The 18,776-nt window shown below is 38.6% G+C and overlaps 1 protein-coding gene across 1 annotated transcript in view; it reads left to right on the plus strand.

Annotated features, from left to right (window-relative positions):
- Positions 1-18,776, plus strand: part of RBM27 (RNA binding motif protein 27) — a 96,275-nt gene that overhangs the window by 12,089 nt on the left and 65,410 nt on the right. Inside the window, exons 2-6 of the mRNA XM_012001537.1 lie at positions 3,595-3,713; positions 7,947-8,071; positions 13,991-14,082; positions 14,738-14,931; positions 15,795-16,055. Coding sequence (XP_011856927.1) covers positions 3,595-3,713; positions 7,947-8,071; positions 13,991-14,082; positions 14,738-14,931; positions 15,795-16,055 — 791 coding nt within the window. The remainder of the gene's footprint in view (positions 1-3,594; positions 3,714-7,946; positions 8,072-13,990; positions 14,083-14,737; positions 14,932-15,794; positions 16,056-18,776) is intronic.

An 18,776-nucleotide genomic window follows, 5' to 3' on the forward strand; every position in this document is an offset into this window, starting at 1 on the left:
TGAGACAGTCTCGCTCTGTCACCCAGGTTGGAATGCAGCGGCGTGATCTCTGCTCACTGCAACCTCTGCCTCCCGGGTTCAAGTGATTCTCCTGCCTCAGTCTCCTGAGTAGCTGGGATTACAGGCGCATACCACCACGCCTGGCTAATTTTTGTGTTTTTAGTAGAGATGGGGTTTCACCATTTTGGTAAGGCTGGTCTTGAACTCCTGACCTCTTGATCCTCCTGTCTCGGCCTTCCAAAGCGCTGGGACTGCAGGGGTGACCCACTGCGCCCTGCTGGCATGTGTAATTTTTATTTTATTTTTATTTTTGAGACAGTCTTGCTCTGTTGCCCATGCTGGAGTGCAGTAGCACAATCTTGGCTCACTGCACACTCTGCCTCTTGGGCTCACGTGATTCTCCCACCACGGCCTCCTGGGTAGCTGGGACCACAGGCGCATGTCACCATACCTGGTTAATTTTTTGTAGAAATGGGTTTCGCCATAGTCTGAAACTCCTGGACTCAAGCGATCCCCACACTTGGCCTCCCGAAGTGTGGAATTATGGGCGTGAGCCACCACACTGGACCATAATATTTTTTGAAGATAGAAAGGCTATATGTTCACTATTTTTGTTTTTAATTTAAAATTTTATTAATAAAAATTGTATGCATTTAAGGTGTGATGTTTTGATATACATACAAATGCTGAAATGTGCATATATATCAAAAGCTAATTAACATAATCATCTCATATAGCTATATTTTTTTGTGTGGCGAGAACACCTAAGATCTGCTCTCTTAGGCCAGGCACAGTGGCTTATGCCTGTAATCCCAGCGCTTTGGGACGCCGAGGCGGACGGATCACGAGGTCAGGAGATCGAGACCATCCTGGTTAACACGGTGAAGCCCCATCTCTACTAAAAAATATGAAAAACTATCTGGGCATGGTGGTGGGCACCTGTAGTCCCAGCTACTCAGGAGGCTGAGGCAGGAGAATGGCGTGAACCCAGGAGGTGGAGGTTGCAATGAGCTGAGATTGAGCCACTGCACTCCAGCCTGGGCCACAGGCAAGACACTGTTTCAAAAAAAAGATCTATTCTCTTAGCAAATTCAAGTTTACACACACACACACTCTCTCTCTCTCTCTCTATATATATATATACACACACACACAGGCACACATATATATATATATAAATTTTAGAATTTAGCAGTTGGACTTACTAAGGTTATCTGTTCATAATTCTCCAAAATGTAACTTATTTTTTACTTAAGAAAAATCTTTACTTTCTTTAATTTTTTATTTTTTGAGACACGGTCTCACTGTGTATCCCAGGCTAGAGGGCAGTGGTGTGATCATGGCTCATTATAGCCTGGACCTCCTAGGCTCAGTCTATCCTCCTGCCTCAGCTTCCTGAATAGCTGGGACTACAGGCATGTGCCACCATGCCTGGCTAATTTTTATATTATTTGTAGAGACTGGGTCTCGCTATATTGCCCAAGCTGTTCTTGAACTCCTGGACTTAAGCAGTCTGCCTTGGCCTCCCAAAGTGTTGGGATTACGGGTATGAGCCACCATGCCCAGCCTTGACTGACTGACTGTCTATCTATCTGTCTGTCTGTCTATTTATTTATGTATTTAGAGATGGAGTCTCGCTCTGTAGCCCAGGCTGGAATGCAATGGCATGATCTCAGCTCACTGCAACCTCTGCCTCCTGGGTTCAAGTGATTCTTCTGCCTCAGCCTCCCGAGTAGCTGGGATTACAGGTGCCCACCACCTTGCCTGGCTAATTTTTGTGTTTTTAGTAGAGACAGGGTTTCACCATGTTGGCCAGGCTGGTCTTGAACTCCTGACCTCAGGTGATCCACCTGCCTCGGCCTCCCAAAGTGCTGGGATTACAGACATGAGCCACTGCACCCGGCCAGGCACATGAATGCTTAAAGAACCAGCCTTTCCCATGACAATGTTAATAGTGACAACAAAAAAACTTGTGTTACTGAATTACGAACTTTAAGTATAAAAACTAGAAGGAAGTAAAAGTACTGGTGCTTGATTTTTATTTTGTTTACTAATCTCACAAAGTTATTGGAAATGTGATTGATATTCTTGAGCTGAAGCCTCTTTTTTTTTGGAGACAAGATCTCACTCTGTTGCCTAGGCTGGAGTGCAGTGGCGTGATCATGGCTTGCTGCAACCTCCAACTCGTGGGCTCAAGGTGTCCTCTTGCCTCAGCCTCCCAAGTGAGCTGAAATCTTTTAACTTTCTGGCTGGCAGTGAAGGCCCGAGAATTATAGAGCAAGATTAGTTAGATTTGAATAGTGTTTTTTAGGTTATATAATCACTTTGCTTGCATAATAGTTTTACTTACTGTTATTCTGAATTTTTTGTTTGTTTTTTGTTTCTTTGAGACAGGGTCTCATTCTGTCACCCAGGCTGGAGTGCAGTGGTGTGATATCGGCTGACTGCAATCTCTGCCTCCCAGCCTCAAGCATCCTCCCACCTCAGCCTCCAGAGTAGCTGGAATTACAGGCGTGCACCAGCATACCTGGCTAATTTTTGTATTTCCTGTAGCAACAGGGTTTTGCCATGTTGCCCAGGCTGGTCTTGGACTCCTGGGCTCAAGTGATTCTCCTGCCTCAGCCTCTCAGAATGTTGGGATTACAGGCCTGAGCCATTGCACCCAGCCTGAATGTTTTCATTTTACCTCCATAACCATACTGTGAAGGATATGTGTTAATTATGTATTCATCAGAAAGTCTAGAATATTTTATATTTGTGTGTGTATATATATGTTTACAACAAGAAAACTTCTAGTTTCATGTGATGTACATAAAACCTTGATTCAGACAGATTACTATCCATCAGGAGTTGACAACCCAAGGATTATGAGCTATCCTGGAATAGGAGATGATTTTGAGTGTCAGTGTTGGATTACTTACTAAAAAAAATGTGAAGTAGATAAAGGTTATCTCTGCTGTCCTTTCACCACTTCTCTTTTCCTTTCTGTTTCTAACTCCTAGATCTTTCTTTCTTATAGCTGCTAAAGCATTTGCCAATAATATTTAAGTGCCATTCTTTTCATGTTCTTATTTTTTAAAAAGATCTTTAAGATACTCATTGAGATTAGCCAAAGGGCTGATAGCCATTTTTAGATACTGGTGCCTGTGGTGTCAGGAGAGGTGTCTTGAGGAGAGGAGAAAATTTTTCCATCACTTCCCTTCCTTTTGCTCATCAATCACCTGGAACAGATAGTTCCTGAAGGTGTTACTGACAGTGCTTCTATAGCTGGGAGCCAAACAGCAACTTAGGGATCAGTTGCCACTCTTTCCCCATTATCATTGAGAGAACAAATAAATGTAGAGCTCACCCAAGATCCTTGGTATAATTAGAACCTCAAAAATAGAAGACATACTAGTCATTTTGTAGAAATAAATGCAAAAGGAAAATCTCGCAGTATGTATATGTTTATTATAAAAGTTGCCTGTGTTTGTGGTCAGTTTTTAGAATAGTTTTGATCTCTCATTTTCCAAAATAAGGGTTACTTCATTAATGACACAACTGTTTGAAAAAAAAGTGTTTTTTAAAATTTTTGTTTTCTCTTTGTCTAACTAGATGTGATGCTGATCCTTCAGCCTTAGCCAACTATGTTGTAGCACTGGTCAAGAAGGACAAACCTGAGAAAGAATTAAAAGCCTTTTGTGCTGATCAACTTGATGTCTTTTTACAAAAAGGTAATTATTATGGGCCTTCAATCAAGTATTGAAGTAAAGATTTTAAATTTAAAACTCCCTGAAAAGTCTTGGAGATATAAGCTTGATAGGAAAGAAAGTAGTCAGAGTCCTTTGAATACTTGAATATACCCATTCATACTTAATTATTTATCATGTTTTGTTAGAACTGGTTTTTTCCCTTTTCTTCTTTGCTGCTTTCCTCTATTAAGGCAATGGCAGCTCTAATGCTTTTTAGATGATTAGGTCTTTTGCAACTTTTGACAGAGCCTACTTGATGATTGAGGAATAACAGTTTAAGGATAATGAAGCTGCTTATTCTTGCTTTTCATTAAGATGATGAGCTCATCAGTTTTTTCCCCCCCTTGGATGGGGCTTCTTAATATCCAAGAAGAGATGTGCATGATCCTCTTCTCTTTGTGCCTTTTAACTTTTCATCTTACCAAATCCGTTTCCATGGTCTACAGATCTTCCTCAAGGTTTCCCCTGTTGCCTCTGACCTTATCTCCTATCATTCCCCCTCACTTGTTCCACTCTAGCCACATTTACCACCTATTTTTTGAATTATGGCAAACATGTTCCCAACTCAGGCCCTTTGAACTCGTTTTACCCTTGCCTGAAACATGGATTCTTCCCTCGCTTCTTTCTGGTCTCTTCAAATGTCATCTTCTCAAAGCAGTTTCCCCTGGGTGCTCTACATACAGTGTAGTATAGTATACTCCATGCCTCCATCCACTCTCCTCCTTCCAACCCTGTTTTATTACTTTTTTATTTATTTATTTTTATATCTGTGTATTTTTATTTTTGTAGTGTTGGGGTCTCACTTTGTTGCCCAGTTTGATCCTTGAACTTCTTGCCTCAAGCAACTGCCCCACCTTGGCATCCCAAAGTGCTGGGATTACAAGGCATGAGCCCCTGTGCCTGACTCCTGTTTTGTTGTTTTCATGGCACTTGTCACCACCTGTCATAGGTTTATTTCCCTGTTTATCTGTCTCTCTACCCTTTGTTTGCCTTTCATTTGGTTGAGAGTGGAGACTTGGAACCTACAGTACTTGGTACATGGAAGATGTTCAGTAAATATTGTTGAATGGGCCAGGCGTGGTGACTCACGCCTGTAATCCCAGCACTTTGGGAGGCCCAGGCGGGCGGATCATGAGGTCAAGAGATTAAGACCATCCTGGCCAGCATGGTGAAACCCTGTCTCTACTAAAAATACAGAAATTTACAGGGCGTGGTGGTGCATGCCTGTAGTCTCAGCTACTCGGGAGGCTGAGGCAGGAGAATTGCTTGAACCCAGGAGGCGGAGGTTGCAGTGAGCTGAGATCACGCCACTGCACTCCAGCTTGGGCGACTGAACGAGACTCCGACTCAAAAAAAAAAAAAATATATATATATATATGTTTATCAGTTGATTTAGCTATTGGTGATGAGAAGATATCATTTAAAATAAGTATTTACTGTGAAAGAGAAAAGTAAGTATGGCTTCTCAATCTAAAACATAGGATTACATATTTTTTCATGCATTTTACAGCTCTTTTTGTAGAAACAAAACAATACTGACAGAATTTCTTCCCAGTATAACAACTATTTAATTTCCTCCCCAGTACAGATGTTTTCTTTTCTAAATGTGTTAATTTACATTCCTTAATTTATGTTAAAGATGAATCGTGTGAAATGCAGAACCATGATAAAAGAGAAAGCAAAACATGGTAAAGATATTTGGGGTAAAAGGCCAAATTAATGTTTAGACGTCTAAGAATTCTTTGTTATAAAAAGTTAGAAAGGATTAGCCGGGCGCCGTGGCTTATGCCTGTAATCCCAGCACTTTGGGAGGCTGAGGCGGGCAGATCACGAGGTCAGGAGATCGAGACCATCCTGGCTAACACGGTGAAACCCCATCTTTACTAAAAAAAATACAGAAAAATTAGCCAGGAGTGGTGATGGTTGCCTGTAGTCCCAGCTACTTGGGAGGCCTGGGTGACAGAGCAAGACTCCATCTCAAAAAAAATTAGAAAGGATTTTAGTAATTTTAAAAAATTACATAAGTAATATGTATGAGAAGGAACTATACACTACATTTTTAAAAGGATAAGAAAATAAGTAACCGTAAATTTGCCACCAGAGATAAATTTATATCACTGTTATCAGCTTGTATATGTATTTCTAGACTAGCACTGTCCAATAGAACTTTGTGCATATGGTCTACATCTGTACTTTCCATTTCAGTAGCCGTTAGCCACATGTGGCTATTGAGCACTTGATAATCTGGTTAATAGGCCAGAGAAATTGATTTTTTTTTTTTTTTTTTTGAGACAGAGTTTCGCTCTTGTTGCCCAGGCTGGAGTGCAGTGCTGCAATTTCAGCTCACTGAAACCTCTACCTCTTGCGCTCAAGCAATTCTCCTGCCTCAACCTCTTGAGTAGCTGGAGTTACAGGCACGCGCCACCACACCTGGCTAAGTTTTGTATTTTTAGTAGACAGAGTTTCACCATGTTGGCCACACTGGTCTCAAACTCCTGGCCTCAAGTGATCCACCCGCCTTGGCCTCCCAAAATGTTGGGATTACAGGCATGAGCCACTGCGTCTGACCAGAAATTGATTTTTAAATTTAATTTTAATTAATTTAAACTCAAATTTAAAGAGCTACATGTAACTAGTGGCTACTATATTGGACAGTGCAACTGTAGAATTATGTCTATGTTTATATTGCATCTTAAAATAGTATTAAGTGAGCATACTCTTTTATAATGATATATAATGTTTTAAAAATTTAATAGTGTACCTTGAATATGGTTTTTATTTTTTATTTTTAATTTTTTCCAAACTTTGGTTTCCCAGAGAATATTGTTTAATAGTAGATGTTTGTCTTTGCTTTTTACAAATTGAGCTATGTGTCTTTCAGATTACAAAAGATAATAACGTGTTATAAATTGTTTTAAAAAATAATTATAAGTGAAAGTATTCTTATTATAGAGGCTTTGAAGGGTCTGATTATCTTAAGTTTATATGTAATAGTTAATGAGAGCTAACAGTTTTATAATCATGGAAAAATGCTTACTACACAAATCAGTAGTATAAAGAAATTTATAAGAAGATACTTTTCTATAGAAAAGATAACATTTTAGAAATAGGTTTTATGTAAAAGATGTAATAATTGAAATGTAAGCAGAGTTTGTGTTGTGCTTTTAATATGCTCTTTAGCTGTTCCTTAGGGTAGGACCAATCAAAGTTAATTAGATTTGGTTTTAATAAGGCATAGGCCAGACGTGGTGGCTCATGCCTGTAATCCCAGCACTTTGGGAGGCCGAGGCAGTCAGATCACCTGAGGTCAGGAGTTCAAGACCAGCTTGGCCAACATGGTAAAACCCCGTCTCCACTAAAAATACAAAAATTAGCTGGGCGTGGTGGCACATGCCTGTAATCCTACCTACTCAGGAGACTGAGGCAGGAGAATCACTTGAACTCAGGAGGATTGAAGCTGAGATTGCACCACTGCACTCCAGCCTGAGCAACAGAGCAAGACTCTGTCTCAAAAAAAAAAAAGGCAGTATAAATATTTGACATTAATACTTTCAGTAAATTCATCTGGTTCTCCCATTCAGTTTTCTGAGAAAGTTTCAAACAGAGCACCCTTTAAGTAAAACACAAAAAGTTAGTTTTGTATCATTTTCATATCAATAAATATTTAACTGATTTAAAACAATTTTCAGTTAAGTTTTTTGAGTTGGCAGTGCCTTTAATCCAACAATAAGAGGTATACCGTAAAAGTCTTCTACTGTTTTACATCCACCGCGTTCCCACCTACAGTACACAATTTTGTCAGTTTTTATTTTATTTCAGTTTCTTTATGCAGATGGATAGAAACACATATAAATATATACTCTCATATCTTCGAGATCAGGTATTATTAGTATTCTTTCTTTTTATAGCTGTCGTGTACTCTATTGTATAGATATCCCATAGTTTATTTAACTAGTCTCTTATTCATGGAAATTTGAGTTGTGTCCGATCTTTTGCTATTACATACTCCAACAAATAATCTTATATATTATTTTGCAAGTAGGTCAGAAGGATTTTAAAACCTGGAAGTGGGATTCTCTTCCATAAGGTAGGACTCATTTTTAGTCCTACCAGCAGTGTACAAGATGCCCTGTTTTCCTAAGCTTTGCTGACAATGTGTTGTCAAATTTTTGTTTTTTGTTTGCACAATATGTAAATGTTATTTCTTCTCCTTAGAAACTTCAGGTTTTGTGGACAAACTATTCGAAAGTCTCTATACTAAGAACTACCTTCCACCTTTGGAACCAGTTAAGCCTGAGCCAAAACCACTAGTCCAAGAAAAAGAAGACATTAAAGAAGAGGTAATGCAAATTTTTTCTCCTGCTCTTGGGGGCCTCTTAGATTCTGTCACCAGTATCCTTAGTTGGAAGTTGAGCCTTTTAAAAGTAATTGCGTATTGATTCAAGTTTCCGGATTTTAGGCATGGTACAGATTATTCATCAGGATTTCGTAGTTGCTTGGACTGAAGAGTTGGAAAAGTTTCAGATAGCTTGTTTAGAGATCCAAGAAATATTTTACAATATTGAGGAAGTCAGAGAAACCTTATCTAGTGACTTTTAGAAAAAGAAAACTTGGTTAAATACAGAGAGATTGACTGAAAGTGAACTGTTAACAAATCCTCAAGAGAAATCATTAGGTAACACATTTTCATGTGTATGGAGAAACCAGTTACACTTTTTGATTATATAGAGTTTTAAAAAATAGTTAATTTAATTCTGAACATCACTGTCAATATTGGAAAGAGGACTTTAGAAATGTTTTTATAATATTGAAGTATAAAAACATGGTTATAGATGGTAACCTAATTGTTTGAGCCAAGAAGGAAATTTTACAGAGTTCTTTGTACTTCCTTTTATATACAGACAATATAGCATAGAAAAATGTGGATTCTGTAATCAAGTTGTGTGAGTTATAATAACAACTCTACAAGTTCACTTCTCTGTCTCACTCTGATATCAGTAAAATGAGGATCAGAGTAGTACCTATGGAGGATTAGGTGAGATTATGTGTGTGTATATATATGGTTTCTAGTCCAGTGCCTGGCACATAAATGTTGGTTATCATGCAGAAATATTTCCTAATTTTTTTTATTACATTTATTCTGAAGGTAAAATGAATTTTTAATTTAGAAATAATTTTAAACTTAAATAAAAATTACAAGAGGCCGGGTATGGTGGCTCATGCCTGTAATCCCAGTGCTTTGGGAGGCCTGGGTGGGCAAATCACCTGAGGTCAGAAGTTTGAGATCAGCCTGGCCAACATGGGAAGCCCTGCCTCTACTAAAAATACAAAATATTAGTTGGGCATGGTGGCAGGTGTCTGTAATCCCAGTTACTTGGGAGGCTGAGGCAGGAGAATCACTTGAACTGGGGCGGCAGAGGTTGCAGTGAGCCGAGATTGTGCTGTTGCACTCCAGCCTGGGCAACAAGAGCAAAACTCTGCCTCAGAAAAAAAAAAAAAAAAAAAAATTACAAGAATAGTATCCAAAACACCCATATGACATCTATCTAGATAAACTTTTTTTTTTTTGGTAGAGATGGAGTCTCCTTATGTTGCCCAGGTTGGTCTCAAACTCCCATCTCTGCCTCCCAAAGCTCTGGGTTTATAGGTGTTCTAGATATATTTACTGAAACTTTGCCCCATCTGCTCTCTTTAAATATCCATATGATTTTTTTCTTAGTCATTTGAGTAGTAAGTCACATACTTCATGTCTTTTCACCCCTAAGTAGAGTACTTCAGTGTGTATTTCCTACAAATAAGTAATATTCTCTTAGGTAACTTATGATACTGTGATCAAGTTCAGTAAATTTAACATCCATATAGTATTTTAATGTATTATCTGTATTCAGTTTTATCAGTTTACCAGGCAATGTCCTTTTTTTATTTCCGTTTAAAAAAGTTTGTTGTTGTTGTTAAAGAGACAAGAGTTTCACTATGTTGCCAAGGCTCGTCTTGAACTCCTGATCTTAAGCGATCCTCCTGCCTTGGCCTCCCAAAGTGCTGGGAGTACAGGCATGAGCCACTGCACCTGGTCCCAAGTGTTTCTTTTTTATAGCATGTTCTTTTCCTCTCCATTTTCAGGATTGATTCTAAGGATTAGGTATCGTTTAGTTATTTCCAATTCATTTTTAAATGCTAGGCTGATTGACCTGATCCAACATTAAAAGAAAAAAATGTGGCTATATTTAATTACGATCAACTGAGAATGCTGTCTGGTTTTTTTTGTTTTGTTTTTTTTTTTTTTAATATCATGCCCTGTAATTATCTCATCAAGTTCTTTCAAAATTGGAGAGGCTTGTTTAATGTGTCTTCAAGTACTGGAAATAGGAAGAAACCTTTCTGGTTTTTTTTTTTTTTTTTTTTTTTTTTTTGAGACAGTCTCGCTCCATCGCCCAAGGTTAGAGTGCAGTGGTGCCGTCTCAGCTCACTGCAGCTTCCACCTCCTAGATTCAAGCGATTCTCCTACCTAGCCTCCCAAGTAGCTGGGATTACAGGCATGTGCCACCATGCCTGGCTAATTTTTGTATTTTTAGTAGAGACAGAGTTTCACCATACTGCCAGGCTGGTCTTAAACTCCTGACCTCGTGATCCACCTGCCTCAGCCTCCCAAAGTGCTGGGATTACAGGGGTGAGCCACCGTGCCTGGCTACCTTTCGGTTTTTTTTTTTAGACAGAATCTCATTCTGTCGCCCAGGGTGGAGTGCGGTGTTGTGATCTCGGCCCATTGCAACCTCTACCTTCCAGGTTCAGGCAATTATTCTGCTTCAGCCTCCTGGGTAGCTGGGATGATAGGCCCTGCCACCACTCCTGCCTAATTTATATGTGTGTGTGTGTGTGTGTGTGTGTGTGTGTGTGTGTGTGTGTGTGTTGTTTGTTTTTTTTTAGTAGAGATGGGGTTTCACCAAGTTGGCCAGGCTGGTCTTAAACTCCTGACCTCAAGTGACCTGCTTGCCTCGGCCTCCCAAAGTGCTGGGATTATAGGCATGAGCCACTCCGCCAGGGCTGGAAGAAATCTTTCTTGAGAACTTTCACAGAAATTTTTCTTTGGTACATTATAGTATACAATTTTTGGTCTATGGTATAGATTATGTTTTTTATAAGTTAAAATTTTTTGTAACGTTTTTTACAGTCATTGAATTTCAGTGGTATAGATGTATCTGTTTGAGAGGCAGCTGATTTGAATATAAGAGAAAATTTGCATTATCTTGAGTTTATTGATTTATTTTTTTGAGATGGAGTTTCATTCTTGTTGACCAGGCTGGAGTGCAATGGTGCGGTCTCGGCTCACTGCCACCTCCGCCTCCTGGATTCATGCAATTCTCTTGCCTCAGCCTCCCAAGTAGCTGGGATTACAGGTGTCTACCACCACTCCTGGCTAATTTTTTTGTATTTTTAGTAGAGACAGAGTTTCACCATGTTGGCCAGGCTGGTCTTGAACACCTGACCTCAGGTGATTCACCTGCCTTGGCCTCCCAAAGTGCTGGGATTACAGTTGTGAGCCACCGCACCCAGCCTATCTTGAGTTTTGAAAGAACAGTTAAAAAACAAAACAAAACCGTTATACTGTCTTATTTGTGTCTTTGTAGATACAATTTTGAGAATTGTGAAAAATGGATAATACCAGTTTCTGTGTAGAGCTACCCCAAATGACAACTTTCTGGCACTTCTCATTTTCTGAGTTTTATACATAACTTAATTGCAATTACTGAAATAAATTATAGTTCATTTAATAGTGCATAAACATAATTGTTTATAGTATTTCTGTTAGATAATAGAGTAGGGAAGGAGTCTGAGGTGGCACACATCTTTGGTTAATTGTCTTTTTCTGGTCTGTGCTTAGTTGCTCTAACAGGGTATAGAGAAGCAAATCTAGGGATTACCCATTTTAACTTTCTTCCTTGGTCCTTGGCTATATTGGGTTCCATTAGTGGTTTTCTGGTTAGACTATTGATCACCAGGGTAAAAGAATTTGGATCATTGGCACCAACTCATACTGCTTCTGGAAAAACAACGTGGTAGACATGTGCCATGATTAATGAAGCACACTGCCTTCATTCCTCTTTTCTTTATCTCATCTTTTTCCTTAAATTTTATTTTGTGAAGAAATTCAATCATTTGTCCTGTAGAGTTTTTACTGTCTGGATTTTGCTGTTTGCATCCCAGTGGAGTAATACATCCTCTGTATTTCCTGTGAATGAGGATGGAGAATGATTTTTAAATGTAGTCTAGTGACTGCGTAGTGATTTTGCTGCCATATGGTTGCCATATTGTGGCTGCCATTTTATGTTGCCTGAATTTTATTAAATTATCTCCTAAGTCCATTCACCACTTCCCGATTTGTGTATTTGTCAGTGAGATTCTCCATAGATGGGTATTTGTTTAACTCTTGCAAATTACTTTATTTCACTTTTCTCTAGTAAGGACTGTATATTTGGTTTGAGATAAACTTGTTCAAGTACAATAATAAAAATCACTGGTTTTCTGGGAGGCAGAGGTTGCAGTGAGCCGAGATGGCACCACTGCACTCCAACCTGGGCAACAGACTGACACTTGGTCTCAAAAAAAAAATAAAATTAAATTAAAAAAAAAATTACTGTTCTCTTTGTATTTCTGGTCAATTTTGACTGTTAGGCTTTGAGAGAAAACCTTAATATTTCCATTAGTTCCTATACAATTTTTCCGTAGTTTACATGAATTACTTAGTTTTATAGCATTCATTAATTTAACCATTTTTTCCTAAAACATTTCCTATGAAAAAAATCTGAAGAGCTACTAAAATTAATTATATATGTATATGTATTTCATAATGAGGAAAACAAAACCATTTTACTATATGGTACTTGGAGATTTGCTGTTTTATTTTAATTTGAAGAATGAATTATTTATACTTTTCCTACACTACCTTTCCCTACTTTAAATTAACATTAAAAAATTAACCTACTGCTTGTTGAAGTAATCTGAGCATCTTTTTTATTTCTGCTGTTGCCTAACTCTTTTGGGTATGATTTGACTTTATTTTTTCAGTGTATTTACTTGTGCCCTCTCTTGCGCCAGAAATATTCTGGTCAATTTTGACTGTTAGGCTTTGAGAGAAAACCTTAATATTTCCATTAGTTCCTATACAATTTTTCCGTAGTTTACATGAATTACTTAGTTTTATAGCATTCATTAATTTAACCATTTTTTCCTAAAACATTTCCTATGAAAAAAATCTGAAGAGCTACTAAAATTAATTATATATGTATATGTATTTCATAATGAGGAAAACAAAACCATTTTACTATATGGTACTTGGAGATTTGCTGTTTTATTTTAATTTGAAGAATGAATTATTTATACTTTTCCTACACTACCTTTCCCTACTTTAAATTAACATTAAAAAATTAACCTACTGCTTGTTGAAGTAATCTGAGCATCTTTTTTATTTCTGCTGTTGCCTAACTCTTTTGGGTATGATTTGACTTTATTTTTTCAGTGTATTTACTTGTGCCCTCTCTTGCGCCAGAAATATTATCAGGTAGATGGACATATTTCATAATTTATAGAGGGACTGTCCTTTCTTTTTTTTTTTTTTTTGGAGACAGATTCTCGCTCTGTTGCCCAGGCTGGAGTGCAGTGGCGCAATTTCGGCTCACTGCGACCTCCGCCTCCTGGGTTCAAATGATTCTGCTGTCTCAGCCCCCCGAGTAGCTGGGACTACAGGTGCATGCCACCACGCCTGGCTAATTTTTGTATTTTTAGTAGAGATGGGGTTTCACCATGTTGGCCGTGCTCATCTAGAACTCCTGACCTCAAGTTATCCGCCTGCCCAGCCACCCAAAGTGCTGGGATTATTAGGTGTGAATCACTGCGCCCAACCAAGAGGGACCATTCTTATTTCTTTTTTTTGTTTGTTTTTGAGAAGGGTCTCACTCTCTTGCCCAGCCTGTGGTGCAGTGGTGTGATCATGGCTTAATGCAGCCTCCGACTTCTGGGTTCAAGCAGTCCTCCCATATCAGCCTCCTGAATAGCTGGAACTACAGGTGCATGCCACCATGCCCAGCTAACTTATTTTATTTATTATTTTTAGTAGAGATGGAGTCTCGCTGTGTTTTTCAGGCTGGTCTCAATCTCCGGGCCTCAAGTAGTCTTCCCACCTGGACCTCCTAAAGTGTTGGGATTACAGGTGTGAGCCACCGTGCCTGGCCCTACTCTTATTTCTAATCAATATTTTCATATAGGTATTTCAGGAGCCAGCAGAGGAAGAACGAGATGGCAGAAAAAAGAAGTATCCTAGTCCCCAGAAGACTCGTTCAGAATCTAGTGAACGAAGGTTTGTGTTTATCTTTAATTAGGAAGATACTGATGACTCACTTTTTAGTTGCCTTGCAAGGGATTTTTAATATATATACTAACTCCTCTCTGTAAACTCATTAAAGAAAGATGTTACCTTTCTTGCTTTCATTCTTTCTGTTTTTTTCTTTGTTTTACTTTCTGTTCCTTTTATAAACAGTCATTATTATGTGTTTTCCCCAAGAGCTCAGGGGTGGGAGCAGTCCCCTTAGAGAATATTAATGAAATGTTCCATTTGGTTAGGGGTGCTCAGTATTAAAATCATCCATGGCATTTTTTATGACAAGTAGTACAACTTGTATATTGAATCATCAACCTAACATCAAAAATTGGTCTTTGTTTAGGAACACTTTGTTTTGAGCCTTTTTTCTTTTCTAGTTCAAATTTTCTGTTTTCCTCTGCTCATCTCTCCCCATACTTTGGATTCACCTCTTTTTTTCATTTCTCCCCACCCATAATTGCAGGAGGGATTTTTTTTTTCTCTGTATATATTTGATTAGAGGAATTATGTGGTAGTTTTGCAACTTTCTAAAAAAGCGTAGATATTATGACTCAAGAGTAGTATTATACTATAGATTTGTTTGCAGACTTGGTTTCTATAGCCTGCATATGGCTTTTATATCTGTATATTGTAGGACACGTGAGAAAAAAAGAGAAGACGGGAAGTGGAGAGACTATGACCGGTACTATGAGCGGAATGAATTGTACCGTGAGAAGTATGACTGGAGAAGAGGCAGGAGTAAGAGTCGGAGTAAGAGCCGAGGCCTGAGTCGTAGTAGAAGCCGAAGTAGGGGGCGCAGCAAAGACCGGGATCCAAATAGGAATGTTGGTGAGTAGATGAGTGTCCCCCTAAAAACTCTGTAGTTGTTTATCTGTCTCTATCACAAGGGTGCAAGAAATTATCTTAAAGAAAGATGTACCTTTAATATGTCTAAGCAGTGTAAAAACTGGAATTGTCTCAAGAAACTCAATATTCATTTTGTTAGAAAACAGGGCTCTATTCTGGGGATGGAATCAAGGGAGTTTGATTAAAAAGGAGCTGTTCAAGTATTGTACATGTCTAGACTTAACTCATTTTGTTTAATGGATACAAATGTCCTTTAATCAATAAAGCTATCATGTGAGGGAGAGGGTTGCCTGCTTTTCTTTTTTGTTCATTTGGTTTTCTAAAAGTAATTGATATGCTGGAAGGGTGCTTGAAGTTGATAAAATTAAAAAGATAAAATAAGTAGATTATTGGGATCCCAACCACTCATTTTCTGAGATACAAGTTTGGAAGTCAGTTCTTAGATAACCTTCTTATTAAATATCTGTGGAGAAGCTGACGGTTTTTTTAAGTGTGACTAATGTTGGTACTATAAAAGATGATTTTGTATAAGTTCTTGCCCAAGATATGTCACATGTTGATGTCCCCGCTTTTAGGATATATTAATAAAGACAGCAGTGCGAAATATGGATAGCTAGATAAGTGTAATTCAACATTCTCATGTTTTCTCTTTTTTTTAATTATTATACTTTAAGTTCTAGGGTACATGTGCACAACGTGCAGGTTTGTTACATATGTATACATGTGCCATGTTGGTGTGCTGCACCCAACATTCTCATGTTTTCTATGTGAGAAAATAAACATAGTTTAAGAACATGAAATATCTGATCTCTTTGTTTTCTGTTTTTAATTTTGTCTCCAAACAGAGCACAGGGAAAGATCAAAGTTTAAGAGCGAAAGGAATGACTTGGAGAGTTCCTATGTACCTGTGTCTGCACCACCTCCAAACTCTTCTGAGCAGTATTCCTCTGGGGCACAGTCTATTCCCAGCACTGTTACAGTGATCGCACCTGCTCACCACTCTGAAAACACAACTGAGAGTTGGTCTAATTACTATAACAATCATAGCTCTTCCAATTCTTTTGGTCGAAACCTACCACCAAAGAGGCGATGCAGAGATTATGATGGTAAAAATCAACACCTTTTCTCATATTGTGCCCAAAAGTACTAGCAAAGCAAACGTTGCATATATTGCATATCTTTTAGTTATAGTCCAGTTTATTTTATTTTATTTTATTTATTTATTTTGAGACAGAGACTCGCTCTGTCGCCCAGGATGGAGTGCAGTGGCTTGATCTTGGCTCACTGCAACCTCCATCTCCTGGGTTCAAGCGATTCTCCTGCCTCAGCCTCCCAAGTAGCCTCTCAAGTAGGTACCAACCCATGGGGAATGTTGTTTAATCTGTATTCCTACTCACTTCACTGGCCTGTATTATTTCCAGCAAGTCACACACAGGCGCGTGCCACCATGCCTGGCTAACTTTTGTGTTTTTAGTAGAGACAGGGTTTCACCATTTTTGTCAGGCTGATCTCGAACTCCTGACCTCAGGTGATCTGCCCGCCTCAGCCTCCCAGTGTGCTGGGATTATAGGTGTGAGCCACTGTGCCGTGCCTGTAGTCCAAATTTTGTTAAAAGGAATGAATGGGGAGGAGAATCTCTTTTGCCATATGCTTATTTACTTGTTTGATTTAATGGTTTGGCTCTCATTGAGAGAATATTTAAATTTTACCCTTTTTTAGATTTTTGTTTGTTTGTTTTCTTGTTCTCATTGTTACTTCAAACACTGTATACCGTAGTATACCATAAAATTTCGTAGATGCTAGTAATTGTAATTTTAAAAAATTTTATTTATTTATTTTTGGAGACAGACTTGCTCTGTCCCCCAGGCTAGTGTGCAGTGGCACAATCTTGGCTCACTGCAGCCTCTGCCTCCCAAGTTCAAGCGATTTTCCTGCCTCAGCCTCCCAAGTAGCTGGGATTACAGGCGTGAGCCACCATGCCCGGCTGATTTTTGTATTAATAGAGACAGGGTTCCACCATATTGATCAGGCTTGTCTGGAACTCCTGACCTCAGGTGATCCACCTGCCTCAGCCTCCCAAAGTGCTGGGATTACAGATGTAAGCCACCATGCCTAGCCAGGAATTATCATTTTTTTGAGTAGTGTGTGGTGCTGGGAATTTGTAGAAGTTACTTACAAGTTTGATTTGCCAACTTTCCATTTGAATGAATGAATTGGTATGTGTGTATTTCTTTTACATTTTTATTATGGAAGTATTTATATATTCATAAACGCTGACAAAATGGTATGCTTAACCCCAGCGTATCTGTTACATCATTTAAATAGGCACCAACTCATGGGGTATGTTGTTTTAATGTATACTCCCACTCACTTCTGTGGCCTGTATTATTTCAGGCAAGTCACAGACGTCATAATTTTTTTCTATAAATATAGAATGCATATGTTTTTACATTTTACTTATTTTAAAGTAGGAAATAGAGTCAAATTATAATTCAAGAATTACCTCATTCTCGCCCTAATCTCTCAGCCACAGAGTACGCCTTCCCAAGGCCAACGTAATGTTATCAATTTGTTGTTTATCTTTCCAAACATAGTCTGTGCATATGTACGTAAGCAAAAACATACACATATTTTCCCCACATTTTTAACATAAATACTAGTATACTACTCATACTTTGCATAATGTTTTTTCATTTAGCAGTATTTCCTGGCATTCATCCTATGTTAAAACATAACGAGCTTCCTCAATATTTATTTAGGCTTTTTAGTATTCTTTTTTTTCTCTTTTTTTTTTTGAGATAGAGTGTTGCTCTGTCAACAGGCCGGAGTGCAGTGCGGTGATCTCAGCTCACTGCAGCCTCCACCTCCTGCGTTCAAGCGATTCTCCTGCTTCAGCCTCCTGAGTAGCTGGGACTGTAAGCGCGTGTCACCACACCCAGCTAATTTTTGTATTTTTAGTAGAGATGGGGTTTCACCATGTTGGTCAGGATGGTCTCAATTTCTTGACCTGGTGATCTGCCTGCCTTGGCCTCCCAAAGTGCTGGTATTACAGGTGTGAGCCACTGCGCCCAGCCCTAATTCTTAGTATTCTTTATGTACAAACGTGTTTAACTCATTCCTTATTGATGTATGTTTGGGATGTTTCTATTATTTTTCTACTATGAACAGTACTGCAAATGATAACCTGGTACATAATGTCCACCTGAATATTTGAAAGTTTCAGCTTCCAGATGCAGCAATAATGGTTGCTTTAGAATAATGTAATGAGAATAGATTGAGTAAATAATCTAGATCAATGCCCTTATTCTCCCCTACCCCAAGCCTTTGCTAAATTGATATTCACTTAAAATATCTGAGTTTTTATTATGAAAACTTAATTGCAAATGGTTTAGTATAATGGTAGTTGGTAACCTGTTCTTGATTCTTTTATTTGCCGTCTCAACAAGTCATAGTATCATAGTGTAAAAAGTAGAGAGTACATCTGCCTCTACCTTGGGGATATGTGATGCTTAACAGAGTAACACTGAGACTTTGGATTCCTTGGAGAAAACCACTTTGTAAATGAGATTGGTGGGTTTTTCAGGGACATGTTTTGTTGTTTTCTGAACTCTAAGTAGATGATAATAAGATTCCTTTTTTATTTTTTATTCCACAGAAAGAGGATTTTGTGTACTTGGTGACCTTTGTCAGTTTGATCATGGAAATGATCCCCTAGTTGTTGATGAAGTTGCTCTGCCAAGTATGATTCCTTTCCCACCCCCTCCTCCTGGGCTTCCTCCTCCACCACCTCCTGGAATGTTAATGCCTCCAATGCCAGGTCCAGGCCC

Source organism: Mandrillus leucophaeus, unplaced genomic scaffold (genome assembly GCF_000951045.1).
Source record: "Mandrillus leucophaeus isolate KB7577 unplaced genomic scaffold, Mleu.le_1.0 Scaffold663, whole genome shotgun sequence".
In the NCBI taxonomy this organism is placed as follows: Eukaryota; Metazoa; Chordata; class Mammalia; order Primates; family Cercopithecidae; genus Mandrillus; species Mandrillus leucophaeus.